Source organism: Galleria mellonella, unplaced genomic scaffold (assembly GCF_026898425.1).
Source record: "Galleria mellonella isolate WM207_F2 unplaced genomic scaffold, CSIRO_AGI_GalMel_v1 utg87, whole genome shotgun sequence".
Classification (NCBI taxonomy): Eukaryota; Metazoa; Arthropoda; class Insecta; order Lepidoptera; family Pyralidae; genus Galleria; species Galleria mellonella.
Genome location: NW_026442166.1, coordinates 900,259 through 918,739, shown reverse-complemented (window position 1 = coordinate 918,739; position 18,481 = coordinate 900,259). Strand labels below are relative to the sequence as shown.

General features: G+C 33.8%; 1 protein-coding gene across 1 annotated transcript; it reads left to right on the top strand.

The window, feature by feature from the left end:
• Positions 1–246: 246 nt before the first annotated feature.
• On the top strand, positions 247–18,156 carry LOC116412696 (ovoinhibitor-like). The gene is given in 5 exon segments (XM_052902044.1): positions 247–430; positions 1,173–1,451; positions 10,411–10,623; positions 16,854–17,043; positions 18,126–18,156. Coding segments are annotated over 5 exon segments (762 nt in total). The 5' UTR covers positions 247–381.
• The last annotated feature ends 325 nt before the right edge of the window (positions 18,157–18,481 follow it).

The following is an 18,481-nucleotide window of genomic DNA, read 5'->3' as shown; positions in this document are numbered from 1 at the left end:
CCTTTAAGCCAATTTGTTACGGAAACTAAAGTAAAGATTAAAAATAATAGATATAAACTATAAACAAGAATAAAAGCTACAAAATCAAAGTAATAAAAATAATTATATTAATTTCTAATTGCCAAAATTAATTTTGACTTTATAGCCATTTCGTGCAAACGAAATAGCATTAAGTACTGAAAGAAACATCGAAATGAGTTTTGTAACTTAATTTCACTTAATGAATTGTAATGGACCATTATGTCATAAACCTTGATAACTTTAGTCACGTTAATGTATTAATTAACCGGAACGTGTACAACGTAAAAGCATTTTTGGTAATTGATTTTGTATTTACAATTTTATTGTGAAGAGATTCAACAATAGCTTGTTACATTGACAATGCAGATTCTGTTCTCTTGTATGTTAATTACAATACATGTAATGATAGGTAATGTTTTATTTATTTATTTATTTTCTTAAACTTATGTTATTTTTTTAGGCATGAGTAATATAGATGCAGATTCGATATCTTTATATTGAGTACCTCTGAACACTGACGACTAAAAAAAGGTATCACCCATTTTGGTATCACCAATATCGGTCTGACATCTATTTTCGAATATATTCAAAGTCTTTTTATGCAATTTAGAATGGCAAACAAGCTGACGGCCCACCTGATGGAAAGTGGTAACTGTCGCTTATAGACATGAACAGTATCATAGACATAATAGAAAATACTGTTTCGCCCGTGATACCCCCCATGTTTTGTCATTCTTGAGGACTCAGATGTTATTCCTCTATACCCTGTAAATTCACTGCCATATCCCATCCTTCAAACCGAAACAGAGTCAACGCATGGGGGGTATCATGGGCGAAACAGTATACTCTGTTATGTCTATGGTACTGCTTATGTCTATAGGCGACGGTTACCACTTTCCATCAGGTGATTCATCAGCTTGTTTGCCATTCTAAGTTGTATAAAAAAAAAAAACATAATTACGTATAAACAAATACAAAAAAATAAACATAATTTCATTTTGACACATTATATAGCTTATTAATTATTAGAACATGATTTGTATATTTTATTAATATTAAAAATATTAATTTTGTAGATATATATCAAATCGTAACTAGCAAAATTAGCAAATATCTAATTGTAAGTTAAAAATGTTTACTTTATGTTTCAGTAATTGTTTTCAACCTTGTGTCACCTTACGAAATAATAACTAAATATTCTGAGGGCTCGCAAAAAAAAAGAGAAAGTTTTGAAGATTTCTTCAATTCATTATCCAAAGATGGTTTAATAGCCCTGGACAAAATACCGATAGTGAAGGATTGCTCGACGTGTCCGAGAGTTTATTTCCCTGTGTGCGGAGATGATAACAAAACTTATACAAACGAATGCCGTTTGAACTGCGCCAATAGTAATAAGACACAAGTAACGAAAAAAGTACGAATGGGACCATGTTTTATTTTTCCTCAATAAATGTATCATCGTTGCATCATAGACACATTTAATAAACAAAGTTCTAAGGGAATTATGTTATGTTTTTATCAATAAATGTATCATCGTTAGAACTTCGACAAAAATAGAGAAAAAGTATAATTGAGGTCGTGTTATCTTTTCCTTGATAAATGTTATGTCTTATCCTCGATGCATCATCGACACATTTAATCAAAACAATTTTATCTGAATATCCTGTACTTATAGATTGGTCCTATAAAAATGTCATCAAAATAGGTTCAGCAATTTAGTTTTTAAATCAAAATAATTGGTTTTGCTTTTGCTTTGCAACTTAGTATGGCAAATAAGCTGACGGCCCACCTAATGGATAGTGGTAGCGGTCGCCTATAAATATGAGCAGTACCATGGACATAACAGAGTATATTGTTTCGTCCATGATACCCCCATGCGTTGCTATTCCTGAGGACCAGGTGTTATTCCTCTATACCCTGTAAATTCACTGCTATATCCCAAAAATTACATGCTAATTCTAAAGTCTTTTTTTTTAATAGAACACAATCTTAATCTCTAATTAAATTCATTATTAACACAGCTAATGAAGAAAAAAAGAAAAGAAAAAAAAAACGAAAGGCACATAACAAGTTCAATCAAATTTTAATTCGACTAATACGAATTGAAAATTTTTCTTTCCAATTCAGTGTAAGCGGACATACTACACACAACAGCCTACAACATGCCCCGAAATGTCTGACAAAAAAACAAAAGTGAAGGTAACATAAAAGAATCGAGATATAAACAACATAACAACAAATCTTCCTAAACAGTCGGTCGCCGTTTCGACTAAACGGGTCAAATAAATGGGGCATTCCTCGCTATCAGCTATCTTCCGTTTTCCCCATATAAAGTGAAACTATTGTACATTGGTAGTTGGTACTGGATATTAATATATCTGGCTTATACTATACCATATCAGCTGATAATTGTCCAATGCTGAACATAGGCCTCCCTCTATTGGGGGGTTTCGCCAGTAGTTGCCATGCTTGGCAGGCGGGTTAGCAACCGCAGTTAGGCCTTGGAGATGTTTTAAGAGGGGCACAGTTGCTCATTTTTGACCATTAAATTCCCTTAGTTATTTCTTACGACACCCACGGGAAAGGAAGGGGTGGCCTATTCTATGCCGGGACCACCGGCGATATCTGGCTTGTGTTCACGTAATAGATATTTATTTTTAGAAATTAGACTGGAATGATAATCTCCACGCTGTTGATATACGCTGATGATGTACCAGTAAAATGATAGATGAAGATTAAATTAGGTTAGCCCTTCATGACGAATGAATCAAGATAGTTTCCAGGTCTATGCGTAGAATTACTCAGTGGGCTATATAACTAACAATATTTTTAAAAAAATATATATTATAAATAATGAACACACAAACAAATACAAACAGACATTTTCAAAAATATTTATACCTTTGTACTGTGCTGAAATATAACCCCCAACTATTTAGAAATGAGACATTATGGTTTTTTGTACTAATATTATAAAGAGGAAAGATTGGATTGTTTGTTTTTTTGTTTGTAATGGAAAAACTCAAAACCTATTTAATCCATTTTAAAAATTCTGTTACCTACATTATCAGCAAGTAATAAATTATATATTATTTAAAAAAATTAGAGATCCCTACAATATTTATACTCAAAAATAAAGTACCAATTTTAAAAATTCTTTCACCTATCGAGAACTACTTTATCAGCCATTAAAATGGGTTTTTTAATGGTTTTTTTACTTTCAAAAAAATCCGTGCAAAACTGGGCTGCTCACTAGTCTTTTTAAAAAATTGTGTCAAAAATATATTTTATTTCTTACAATCAAATCTGTACCTTATTTTATTACGTGACTCTTATAAATAACATCAAACGCTAATTTCCCATGGTCACACTATAAGTACCACAGAAATATCCCGTCTCATGAAATTGGATTTCGTCCCATCGACTGGAACAGCGGATATTTCACGACTCCAATACATTATGTCGTAGTATGGACTTGTGATCTTCGTTACACATGTTCTATATTGAAACCCCAGACTGGTTTTATTTTTTTATTATAACGTGTAAATGGATGTTATGTCTTCACAATATGAATTGTTTATGTTTCGAATTGGAAAAGAATAATTCGTACTATTAGTCTGTTTCAATCATAGACTTGATAAGTCTATGATTGAAATGGACTTAGTATAACGTACTTAGTTACTAAAATAATTCTACCGAACTTAATGAAAATGTAAATAAGGTAATGAAGGTAATCATAACCAACCATAATAATAATAATAATAATAATAAAGTTTATTCTCTTCACAATACCAGTTGTACATCTATTATATTCTAATACATTTATTTTTGGAGGTTACATAATTTAATGTATTGTGAAGAACTGGTGTCTGAAGTAGGATAAACCTGTGTTACAGATCACCAGGTCCTCACCCCACGGTGTTGGCACTATATTACAATTTGTTCTGGTTATGAATATAATAACAACATTAATACATATACACATACATACACACATACACACACACATACATATACATATATATATATATATATATATATACATACATACACATATACATACATATATACACACACACACACATACATACACATATATACACCTATATAGTTAAGGTTATACAACCGATATATCCTACACACACTTACACAATATACATTATTTTAATAATATTTTCATAAGTTGTAATTTAATACGCAACCTTCAGTAATTTCTCCGTGTCATCGTACGTCAGACTCAATAACCATGTTTTAAGTGCAGTTTTACAATTGAAGTGTGAATATGAATATATGTTCAAAATACGGTTTATATTATTATAAAGATGGCTGCCGAGGAAACAGAAAAATCTTTGTGAAAGTATTGTTCTAAAGCGATGTTTTTTGTATATAATGTCTTTACGTCTTTTTGAGGTATCAAGATCGGTGGGTAATATTTGATGTTGTTTTAAAGTTATGTATAAAACAAATAGTTTTCTAACTGAAAGAATTTCACAATCTCGGTACAATTCATGTGTCGGGTAGTAGATGGAGTGAAATGTGCATACCTTGAGAAGCGCACGCTGTGCTCTTTCCAGGGTGATAAGGTGTGATTTACATGCTCCGCCCCATGATGTAATGCAGTAAGTGAGAATTGACTGACACAGAGCGAAATAAACCGTTTTTAGTAATTTAAAATTCGATACATGTCTTAATTGTTTAAATACGTAAATCAACTTTCGGGTTCTACTAGTAAGCAATTTAATATGTTCGCGGAATTTGAGATTGCAGTCAAGTAATATGCCTAAATATTTAATTGTGTTTACTCTTTTTAACTCGGGACAAGAACAGGGTTTTTGATCTGAAATTCTACAGCAGTGGGCAAACAGACGAAAAGCATTAGAGGGTGGAGTGTTGCGTATATAGAAAGGAATCATTATGGTTTTATTAGCATTTAATGTAAGTGAATTATTAGAAAGCCAATTTAACACTGTGTCAAATCCCGACTGAGCCAATTTAAAAGTATCTTCCCAAGTATCACCCCAGAAGATGACCGCAGTATCGTCTGCAAAGAGGGTCATTGCTCCATTTTGTATATCGAGGTGACCAAGTTCGTTAATGTAGATCAAAAACAAGGTGGGAGAAAGAACACTACCTTGAGGAGTTCCATATTCCAGGACTAGCTCATCACTAAGATGGGAACCGAGTTGAACACATTGAGTCCGATTGCTCAGGAAATCTCTGAATAGATCTAATTGAAGGCCTCTAATGCCTATATTTTCCAGTTTCTGAATAAGAATGGGTATGGAGACCGTATCGAACGCCCTAGCGAGGTCTAAGAAGAGACCTAGACACTTTTTGCCTTCGTCTAGATGTTTCACGATGGTATCAGTCAGATTTGAGACAGCGTCAGATGTAGATCGGGCTGGTCTGAAGCCAAACTGTTTATCTGATAATATCTCCTGCTTATCTAAAAACTTACGGAGACGATTGTTAATAAGTCGTTCTAATACTTTGGAAAGTGCCGGCAAAACAGAAATTGGTCTATAGTTACAGAAGAGGTCATTTTCTCCACCCTTATGAATAGGGTGGACTATAGCCTTTTTGAAAACCAGTGGAAAGACCCCTTTTGAGAGACATAAATTAAATAAATATGTTAAAGGTCGGATTAATATTTTGGAGTATTGTTTAAGAAATCCACTCGATATACCATCCCAGCCTACCGCGCAATCATCTCGTAACGACAGTATTAGTCGTTCAATCTCTGATTCGTCCGCACTCTCCAGTACAAATGAATTGATTGGTGAGTGTAGGTTATTATTTAATGACAATGGTAAGAGGGTTTGATTATGCGGAATACTATCTGCAAGGCGACGGCCTACACCAACGAAATAATTATTCATTTTATTCAGTGTTTTGTGTGGCGATTCTGATAAGGAGAGTAAATTTTGTGCACAATTTTTAGATTTTTGTAGATGTGTTATTTTTTTGACAGCGGTCCAAATTTTCTTACTATCAGTTCCAGCTTTTTCAATTTCACCTTTTTCATATTCTTTTTTTATTTTTTTCAATAAAGAATTACAGAAATTACGGTACCTACGATAAGTTGTATCATAAACGACGTTATTAGGAAATTTTTTAACTTTTTTGAATAGTTTATCCCTGTTTCTAATGCAACGTAAGAGCCCTGGTGTAATCCAGGGTTTTGTTACGCGTTTACGTTTTGGTATATATTTGATAATAGTATTTGACTGTATTACATTTCTCAGAGAGTTTACAAAAAATATGGCAGCTTCATTTGGTTCATCAGTCTCAAAAATTGGTTGAAAATCAATAGTAAATATATCTTCCCTAAGCTTAGCGTCATTAATTTTGTTATAATAACTTGGAGCTAATTTGTTTTTAATGTTTGATGAGAGACAAAACATAATGGGGTTGTGGTCTGTTAGTGACGAATTAATTACCATTGTAGTAGAAGATAAACTGGATCTAATCATTACATGATCAAGACAGTTGTCATATCTGGTTGGGTAAATATGAGCCGGTAGGAGACCGTGGAATGCAAGTGTCGTTAGATAGTCTGAAGAACGCGAGTCTGTGTTATTGTTTTTTATATCGATATTAATATCACCAGTTACAATGACATTCTTATACATAGCTAACGAGGACAAAATACTGTTAAGGCTATTTATGAAATTATTTGTATCCCGAAAGGACGGAGATCGATATATTGCAACAATAGCTGTGTCTTTATTAATTTTTAAAATCAAACAACTTCCCTCCAGATCATTTTGTTCATCCACAGAAACATATATATTATTTTTAATATACACAACAACTCCATCATTTTGGTTATGTATCTTCTTTGTAAAAAAATGTCTATAACCATCTAAGTTAGGAATAGTGGGTTGACAAGACAGCCAGCATTCGGTAAAAATCATAATATCACTTTCTATTTTTAGACGAGACAAAAAGGTCTCCATTCCTGTCCAATTACAAGATATACTCCTAATATTTTGTATTAAAAGCTTAAGGTACTTACTAGGGTTTGGCAGCAGGGTAATACAGTCTTCTGGATCACATTGTATCGCGTTAGATACTTTTATTTTGTCGATGTCAGATGTAATATTTTTATCAAACGAGGTGAATTTTAATTATTAATAGGTGGTCACTACGTATGAACCGTTTTAAGGTAATAATAAATTCATTTATAATCCCACAAAATAAGAAAACACAAAATTGCACATTTGTATAAAAATAATAAACCAAAATAAGATAATGTCTCGAATTGAGTTTTGATGTTTTTGTTATGTGGGTAAAAACATAATAGAATATATGGGGTACTATGAAAACAAACCAATCTAACAAATCTGAGGGAGATGGATAGAAGCTTGTTTGGAGTGAGTGAGAGCAAGATGTACGACACGGAAATATCACCACTGCGGGCTTATTATTTGGTTTACGTGAGTGTGTGTGGTTCAAGTTAAAAGCGAATGAAAAAATATTCCTTCTTACAAATAAAATCTGTACAGACAAATTTATAGTGATAAAAACAAAAAGTATTCCTGAAATGTAAATGCTTTGATAAATTAGATTTAGGTATGTAATAGATAGTCACTTATCACCACTTTTGAGTAATGTCACTTGAGACTCACTAGTGACATGTAATAACGGTGCCCCATCATTTTGTCGTAAGAAAACTTTACCATTCATGGTCCAACAGTATTTAAATAATTTACTTCTCATTAATTCTCTGGCTAAAAAGTATAGGCGTCTGGCCGTTGGTGTCAGATGTTCTACTACATAAATTGGACTGGGTGATCCAGAAATACCAAGATGGGTAGTATTTAGTTTTTCCGCTTGATTTTGAATGTTAAAGGTCTTAACTGCCTTAATGACCTTATTCTTTAATAATGGTGTGTTGAATTTTACTATAATAGGTTTTTTAATGTGTGGTTTACCTGGTAATCTTCTTATATCGTTTATATCACTCAATAACACATCTGCGCCCACTGCTTTGGTGACATTTTCAACAATTTTAAATAGGTCAGATTGATTTTCAGTGACACATACAGGAACGTTCCTTATTTCTAACGTACTTACACAGGACAGCCTTTGGAACTCTTCAATTTTGTTTTGTAAGTCTTTAATCTGTTGTTGGTGTTCATTATTACTTTCTTCTAAGTTAAGTATTTTAAGGTTCATATCGTCATATTGAGTAGATAGGAATTCTAAGGATTTCTCTATTTCAAAGTTGGTTTTTTGGACATCGGTTAACGTGTTTTTTACATCCGTTATATCAGTCTGCAATTTTGATAGTTTATAGTCGTTATCCGATTTCCATTCTATAAGCATTGTCCTTATCTCATCTTTGAATTTTTTAAATTCGTCCATAATATCCTCATCATCTCTACGTCTCTTTAGCCGATTGATTAAATTATTGCTTTTTTCTTCAGACTCTTTATTAACGAAGACATTAGAATCTGATCCATAGTGGTTTTTGGTGCTCACCGGAGTACGATTCATATTTATGGAGCTACCCGCTTACGCTTATGGCTTGGTTACCGCTGATACCAATGTCTTGAATTACGAGATTGCAGAAGTGCAGCGTATTTATATATTTAACTCGCTCACGTCTAATTGTCGGTCCTTGTCTTCCACGTTATACAGACAACCATAGACAGTCTGCTGATGATCAATAGCAATATAATAAGTTTTCACAACATGAATTGTTTATGTTTCACATTGGAGAAGAATAATCAATACCTACTGTAGTTTGTTTCAATCATAGACTTAGTAAGTTTATGATTGAAACAGACTTAGTATAACGTATTTATGAACTAAAAGAATTCAATAGAACTTAGACATATTTGGCCATAGTCAGTCAGCTGATGTCCAATAGCAGTATAAATTCATCATCATATCAACCAGTGATAAACATGCGCCTCCTCCTTGGGGGATTTTGTCAGAAATTTCCACGCTTGGCAGGCAGATTGGCAATCACAGTTAGATTTTAAAGATGTTTTAAGAGATATGACATTTTTATTGCTATTTATATATTATATATGTATATCATTTCTGTATATCTTACGGCATATTACAGCACCATGGGCAGTCTAGATTAGTGCAGTTGCTATGTGGTCCCGGCATAGAATGGGCCACCACCCATTCCTTTCCCATGGATATCGTAAGAGGCAACTAAAGAAACTTAATGATCGAGGGATGGACAGGAGGACATGGAGAAAGGGCGTCCCTCTTAAAATACTACCAAAAGCCTATTGCGGTTGCCAACCTGTGGCAAAATCCTACTTTATAGGGACCGTCTATGTTCAATAGTGGACATTTAATGCCTGACATAATGACGTGATGATTTTTTTATATTATTATTACTACAAAGTGAGTCGTAATGAGTCGCAATTACAGTGCAATTTGCATACATTGCAATCTGCCGTATTTGCCATCAATTATAATGGGCGATTAAGCGAATTAGTAACAATAAAAGTTAATAACGAAGCAATAGCAGTAAAATAGTTTAGTACCGTTTATTATTCCTTGCCTGCGATTTACAGAAGAATTTGAAAATGTTTCGATTCGTAGGTAAGTCACATTATATATGTTATTTTTTAGTCTTTTTTATACATATTCTTAATTATACTGGCTCTAAGAATCTTTTCCTTTCAGCAGAAGAATTTTCTTATATCAGACTATAGGGAAAGCAACTTTTCGACTCGATTACTATATTAAAATCGAAATAATAGATGAGATCGTGTATTAAGGAAGCGTAGTACCAATGAAACTAAACATTTTTCTCAAAGAAATATAAGTTGAAACACGACAATAAATCTTGTGCTTCCCGTGCTTGCTAACTTGATAGCTGAATTTACATTGTTCTTACAAAAGATTTTTTTAATAACCAATAGGCATATTTCATTCAGTTATTTTGAAATTTTTATTTGATTTGTGCATTTCATACTTCTACATCTTGGGATGTATTATTCCAAATAATAAAAAAAATTGTACAAATAAATTAATATTATTAAATAATAAAAAAAATTATATGCTCATAACTATAATTCCGAATGGGAAAGTCAGAGGTCGTCTATTACTGTTATGATTAATATAACATACAATATGCCCAATATGCACCGAGCATATTAGATAGAGGTAGTATTATGTAAGAACCGAAGTTGCCTTTTGGCCTTTTGGTTCAAGAAAGAGCATATTTCTTTTTAAAAGGTCGACACCACACCTGCAATGCTTTTGGTGTTGCGGGTGATCATTGGCGAGGGTAGTCACTTACCATCAAATGAGCAGCATGCTCGTTTGCCTCCTGTGTTATATAAAAAAACAATAATAATAATTATTATTGGGCTATTATTTGCATATTTTAATAATATTCCATTCTTTTTACAGTTTCAATATTTCTACTATTATTCTCCTTTGCGTCGAGCGGTTCGTACCGCTACGCGTCTCCCGCCGAAATACAAGATTACTATACGAGTATGTCGAACATAACCGATCCTTTGCCTCAACTGGAAAAGATAAAAAATTGCCAATGTCCTAGAATATATTTACCTGTATGTGGCACCGACAATAAGACATACACAAATTGATGTTGGATGAATTGTAAAAATGAAAACAAGACGAGACCTGTCACAATTAATTACATGGGCTTATGTTTAAACTTTTTAGATCCTTTCGATTGTAAAAAAGGACATGATGTATGCTATATTGTTTTTTTTTTATTTTATTTTACATCTGCTCGCTTGTCTGTAAGTTCTATAACCTTGCATTGTATTTTTTTTATTGAACGAAGATCGAATGTCTCTGGAAATAACACAGCGATGTGTATACCAGAGACAAACTATGAAAGTTCATAAAGAAAGACTTGTTCATAAAAAAAGATAGAGCATTAGGTTCTCTCTGCCTTCTACCTAAGAGATTTGCCGTGAATATCTACTATGCTATATAAAATGGCGGTTTTTTAGGCGTGGATGAACTTATGAAGAAGATGCAGATCGTTGGCCTATCAAAAGGGATCAACCGTAATAGTAAATGGTTTCTAAGGATCTCCCATTGATATAACCAGAAGGTGGGATAGGGATAGCGTTGCAAATGCTAGCCAATATTGTTAATATATCCAAATATGGCCGACCTTCATGGGCTCCCGCTGGAAACCACAATAATTCGTTCCAACCGTCACAATATTCAATGAAAATATGCCAAGTAACCTGGCTTCATTTTCATCAATTTATTCACTTTCTGGTGCCCCACCATTGATACTGTTAATACAGGCACCATTATATATTCATTCATAGTAAAAAAAATTACCAAATTTAAACCCCAGTTACGAAAAAATATCATAAACACAATTCAAATTAAAAAAAATAATCAGTTAATTAAAAAAGAGATCTCTGATAAACAAAAACAATATTGCTGAAGCCATTTAATAAAATGGGAGACAATTAATAAAAAGAATTAATAAAATAATCTACCTATTTTTCCTAAAAAAAACTGAAACAATTTCTTAAATTTACCCTTATAAATATTAATGGAAATAAATATTAAAAATGTTTTTAGCACAGAAATAGGGATGGTCCACGAAAATACCTCAATTTATTCAAATAAGAAAAGTAAGCGCTGAAACACATTACATTAAAAATTAATATTTCAATTTAGATTTAATCACTTGTACCAGAATATTATGTTACACAAAAAGGCATTTTTAGCTGTGCAAATAACAAGTATATTTAGCTCAATATTTAAAAAAAAGTCCCGCCAAATGTCCTGCCAAAATGAACTGTTAAAAAAAAATATTTCCAATGTAAGGATTCTAATGATTCTAATTAATAAGGATTCTAATTCTAATCCAAATCTGCCCTGGCGTTTAAGAGTAATGGTGGAATAAAGGAACTCATATACATATCATCATCATCACCTTCCTGTCCTAACCCCAATTATATAAATGTTGGGGTCGACGTAATATGTTTTTATCCATATTACCAAAAATTTTGGCTTTTAATTTTACAACCGGCCTGTCTGATGTCAACCCTCCTTGGGAATGTATTTATTGGTGATATCCACCACATACATACATGATCCAAAAACACATTGCGTTCCTTTTTCGAACAGTCGTGTAAAAGCGGCAGCTTCAATCCTAACGGATTCAGAAATAAATTTCATTAGTAATAATTATTAAAATTGTTTTATAATTGTCGTGTAGTATGTGTGTGCCTGTGTGTGGTCTTTCTCTCTCTCTGTGTGTGTATGTATGTTTATACATGTATGTGTGCGTGTGCGTGTGCGTGTGTGTGTGTGTGTGTGTGTCGACAGCATATTGAGTTCTGAACGGCCTGAGGTGCTCTTATACCGACGTTGGACTCTCGAGGCATGAACTGCCAGTGCTCTGTAGACTATTACGAATGCTTTAGTAATATATCAATAAGTATTTGTTGTGAATCGATATTTAAAATATCCTATGAGTTAAAATATGATAACCTACCTTCATAAAGTTTTACCCAATTCAACTGATCGATTATTTTATAGCATTTTATATGTGATTTTTTAGATTGATATAAGTTTTTTATTTATAAACCGATTGAAATTAAACAAACACTAATTATTAAGTAGAGCATTGCGTAGGCAGAAAATGGAATGGTATATTCCATTATCATTCATTACAAAGAATGCCTAATAGAGTACTTTTCACTAAATTACTAGCCAGTCGACTAAGTTACTAATGCAGTTGGAACTAGCGTATTTTAGTTGAATTTAGCTGCAAAATTACTCGTCTCTCTACTATATTATTAATGCAGTTAGAACTAGAAAAGCGTGAGAATATATTATCTCACTATCTTTCAGAACAAGACTTTATACTGTAGACTGAGTCTGGATATCTATGAAGTAATTTACTAAACTGCAATTTCATCATCAACATCATATTTGTTTTCATCATATCATATCAACTGAGTTGTGACCATTTTGTGTGCACACGCATGAAGAAAAGGAAAGGAAAAATATATTTTGTTTTTTTTTTTGTTTTGTTGCCTTTTTATTTTCATTATTTTATCTCTTTTACTGTTTATTATATGTATGTTTTTTTTTATTGTAGTTTGTGTGCTGTAAGTAATGTAAATAATTTATCTATCTGTCTATCTATATTAGCTTTTAACTGTACACTGACGACCATAAGCCTCCTCTTAGGGGGTTTTGCCAGTAGTGGGTCGCGACCTTAGATTACATAGATAGAGCATCGAGCCTCAAAGGCGGGTCAACTTTTTATCAGCTAATTCTCAAATTAGCCGACTCTTTTTTTATCAATATACTTTATACTTACGCATCAAATGTATCTTGACGTATTGTTTAATAAATAAAATGAGCATTTACGCAAAGTGCAAAAATTATGAAACAAAATAAATATAGAAGTTATTTATTTATTTATTTATTTATTACATCCACTGGGTGAGCCTTACAGTCTCCCAATACGCCCACCCAGGAAACTATAAAGGAAACACTCATAACTATATATCACGTATAATTGTATGAAAAATTTACCCGCTTTTTTTCGTAGTATTTGTATGCAGACACTATCTATATAATTTAAGGTTGCAGCATAGAATAGGCCACCATTTCCTTTCACGTGGATGTCGTAAGAGGCGACTAAGGGAAGGCGAGGGATAGACATCAGCGACACTCTTAGAACATCTCTAAAGCCTAACCGCAGTCGCCAATTCGCCTGCCAAGTATGACAACTACTGGCAACACCCCCCAAGGAGGAACCTTATGTTCAGCAGTGGACAGTTAAAGGCTGATACGATGATGATGATATTTTTATTATTACCTGCGTCTTCGTTCGCTATGGATATGTTAAAAGGTAGTCTATGTCCTTCTCTATCTCATACCTATATACCATATTTCATAGCAATTGGTTAAACCGTTAACATGCCAAGATATAACAATCAAACAAACTCACTTTCACATTTATAATGTTAGAAAGAACAATAGATACAAACTGAACTAATTAAAATGTAATTTGGTGAACCGATAGATAACATAATTGATTGAATTGATATTGACAAAGTCATGCTTTTTATAGTAATATGACGGTAAACAAGCATACGACCCGTCTGATGATAAACAGGGTTTCCATAGCCTATAGAAGACTGTAACACTAGGGATGTCACGTGCGTGAAATGTATAGTAGATATGTATATAGATTTTTAAATAAAACCAAGAGTGTACTCTGAAATCCGAAATCGAATAGTTCGAATTTAAACAATACACGATCAAACTTCGCTTTGGTTGACGTAACTAAAATTATTTCTCAATCCGTTAGGCTTAAATATATTTCAGTTGCACTGTGTGGGATGCCTGTACAGGTCGACCGAATCCAACGAAGTTCGTAGTAACAGACGCTCAAACTTTCGTTCGGTAGAAACTTCGAATCTGTTATTTCATAGTAGATCCATTAGGATACAAAAATAGTGATAGATATACATATGTTCTTTATTTTTCCCTCCTATTTAGGTTTATTGTATCTATAGGGGAGATTAATACATATCTATTTCTTACCAACGAAAACAAAATTTATCCTCATGATATAGATAGATAGATGAAGTAAACGCGGAAGACGCAGTTCCAGAGAAGTTTTCAGTAACATATACTGAGGTTATTGGATAAGTTTCACGCAAAAGGTATACCCCAGAGACTACAATGTGGGGTAAAAAGATACATTCTATTAGAGAAAAAGAGAAAAGACACATTCTATTATACTAGAGAAAGACTTTTTACAAAAGTCGATTGCTTGGGTACCTCTGTCCCATTCGTGTTTCTACCGTGAAGCAGTTGTGTTTGCATGCCTGTGTTTCGGTTTGAAGGGTGGGATATGGCGTAAATTTACAGGGTACAGAGGAATAACACCTGAGTCCTCAGGAATGGCAACGCTTGGGGGGTATCATGGGCGAAACAGTATACTCTGTTATGTCCATGGTACTGCTCATGTCTATCGGCGTCGGTTACCACTTTCCATCAGATGGGCCGTCAGCTTGTTTGCCATTCTAAGTTGTATAAAAAAAAATACTGCCTGATAAATTCAAATGACTAAGTACTATTTATAATTACTCATTTAATGCCACTTACAGTTTAAGATTGTACCAATTACTAAGTTAGATTTTTTCAATGTTATTAACTTCATTGGAATTTTTATTTTATTATTAAATAATACCACGAGCTGCTAAGAATTATAAAATGATGTATTATAAATCTTGTGAGTATTATTATATACAATGAGTTATTTTTTAGTCACAATTATGGGTTTAGTTCTAATCTAAATATAGTGCGTTAAACTCATTTATTTAAAAATTAACGAAACGGGATATTACAAATAAAAAGCTACTATCTAATTAGATTACATGGACACGTGTGTTGTAAATTACATGGACACGTGTGTTGTAAATTACCCAATAATTAATACTTAGTAATCAATTTCCAGTTCTATTAAGGTCGACTTAATTTTCATTATTAAATACTTACAGTCACATGTCGCTGACAAAATATAGAATTATGTATAAATATTGTAAGTTCTTTTTTTATTTTAGGATTTTTTTTTAAGTTCCTAAAAGGGGTTGACGTCAGGCAGGCGACCGGTCGTAAAACTATAAGACAAATCCTTTAGTAATATGGATAAAACCATATTACGCCGACCCCAAATAATAATTGGGATAAGGGTAGGAAGATGATGATTGTAAGATCGTTTTTCAATGTTCTTGTTCAATAAATCAATGGCAAAACCCCCCGATAGGGGGAGGCTTATGTTCAGCAGTGAACTGTTAAGGCTGATATGATGATGACGATGATTATAAGTTCTTATTATCATGCTTTATCATTCCCATATTATTCTATTTTAAAGTATTTATCGTCCTTGTTTCTGAGAGATTTATTTACATACCGACATAGCCCAAAGGATAAGCAAACTCAAGTGCCAATGGGCTGATTGAAGAACGAAGAACATCAACCGACGGGGAAATTCTTGAGTGGCAATCTTTCACTAGATGGAGTTACAACCTCAAATGCATTGCAAGGAGTCAGTGCCTCAGGACCGTTCCTTATGACAGTCTGTGAGGGAGTCTGTATTCAGCAGTGGACTGATAATGGCTGAGATGACGATTTTGTTCCCCTTAAATAAAGATACAGTTCCATAAATTTATAAACACAAAAAAAAACATAAAAGAGTGTTGAGTTGTGATGAACGTATCAATCAACATGGAGGGAGAAGGAATGATTAGTAATGAGGACTAGCGGTCCCATTGCTAGCTTTATACTCCGTCAGGTCGAGCTCCACACGGTTCCCCCTGGAAATTATCGTGGTTTATTAATAATGACTTCGTCACAATAGGTCAACTTATCAACTTTTCTCCTTACCTCCTCTCATCCCTCACTGATGCCCTGTCAGTGTATATATTTCGCTGAGAATTTTTTTTTTTTGGATAGGTGAAAATGGAATGGTAACCCCGCCTGCGCTAACGGGATACGCTGGCGGAGCACCAATGAAGGGTGACAAATGAGAATGAAAACAGGCCAGTTAGCCTATTATGATGAATTCATCAGGAATTAACCACGATAGTTTCCAGGGGGAATCGCGAGGAGGTCGACCTGGTTGGGTATATTGCTAGCAAAGGGATTCTCAGTTTCCATTCCTAACAATCCTTTTGCAACCCTCTGCAAAATTAGAATCCAATTTTGCAGAGGACGAGCTTACACTAGTCACTCGGATTACTATTTGCTTTGTTATTGGTATTTTTCGTCACCAGAAAGATAATTTGAAATTTAAATTATGCTGTACTAATTTTTTTTTTCAGGCATTGCGCTTATATCAATTCTAGCTGTACTATCGCAAATAAAAATGCAATTAAATGATAGGTTCTCTAATATGAAATGGGGTACTACGACAATGAAATATACCAACATGCTACCACCGCTGGGCAAGAAAATGGAGTGCGAGGAATGTCCAAACGTGTACTATCCAGTGTGTAGCACAGAAAACAAAACGTATATGAACATATGCCATTTTAATTGTTTGAATTTGAAACATGTTAAGATAGTTAGACGAGGTATTTGTATTTTTTATTAATAAAACATTTATTTGATGAAAATTTTATTTAATTCCGCTATAATTAGTATATGTGTGTGTTTTTTTTATACAACTTAGAATAGCAAACAAGCTGACTGCCCACGTGATCGAAAGTGGTAACCGTCGCCTATAGACATGAGCAGTACCATGGACATAACAGAGTATGGTGTTTCACCCATGATACCTCCCATGCGTTGCCAGTCCTGCACGTAAGAATGCCACGTTTATGTATGTTTAAATTTTAAGAGTAGCATATGGCAGTGGAATTACAGAGTATGGAGGCATGACACCATCATCATTATATCGTCATCATATCAGCTGGTAACTGTCCATAGCTGAACATAGGCCTCTCCCATAAGGGGAGTTGTACCAGTATTTGTAACGCTTGGCAGATGGGTTGACAACCGCAGTTAGGATTTGGTGATGTTTTAAGAGGGACGCTGCTGCTCATCCCTCGGCCATTAAGTTCCCTTAGTCATATTTTACGATTCTCACGGGAAAGGAAGGGGTTGTATCGCAAAACGTGCGTGGACTGAATAGCGGGTGGAGATTGACGGCTAATATGGAAGGTTCACTTCTGGTGATAATAATAATAATCAATCTTCGACTGTTGGTAGCCACACTTACCAAAGGGAGACTTTGTACAAAAGTCGATTGCTTGGGTGCCTCTGTCCCATTCGTGTTTCTACCGTGAAGCAGTTGTGTTTGCATGGCTGTGTTTCGGTTTGAAGGATGGGATATGGCGTGAATTTACTGGGTACAGAGGAATAACACCTGAGTCCTCAGGAATGGCAACGCATGGGGGGTATCATGGGCGAAACAGTATACTCTGTTACGTCCATGGTACTGCTCATGTCTATAGGCGACGGTTACCACTTTCCATCAGGTGGGCCGTCAGCTTGTTTGCCATTCTAAGTTGTATAAAAAAAATTCTTTCATTATCACCACAAAGAGTAAGTTATGATTACTTAAGTACTAGTTATTCATAAAATGTTATCAGACAAGTATTTCAATTATCCAACATTAAGTAAAATTAGATTCATTAAAAAGAGCTTACATGCTTTTATAATTAGTATGCTAAAATTGTATTATGAATTAATCTCATGCATATTAAGGCACAATCATTGTTTAGATTGATTAATATTTTAAATAAGAGAATATTCATTAAAAGAAACACAGATTAATATTAAAATGAACAAAAATGAGAATAATATAAAAAAAATTAAGCACTGTAAGTATTAGTTTCATTGATGCGTGGTTTCTGTATAGAATGGGCAATCCTTTCCTTTCCCGTGGCGTAAGAGTCGACTTAAAGGGCAAAAGAGGAAGAGGAAGACCGAGGAATAACTACATGGG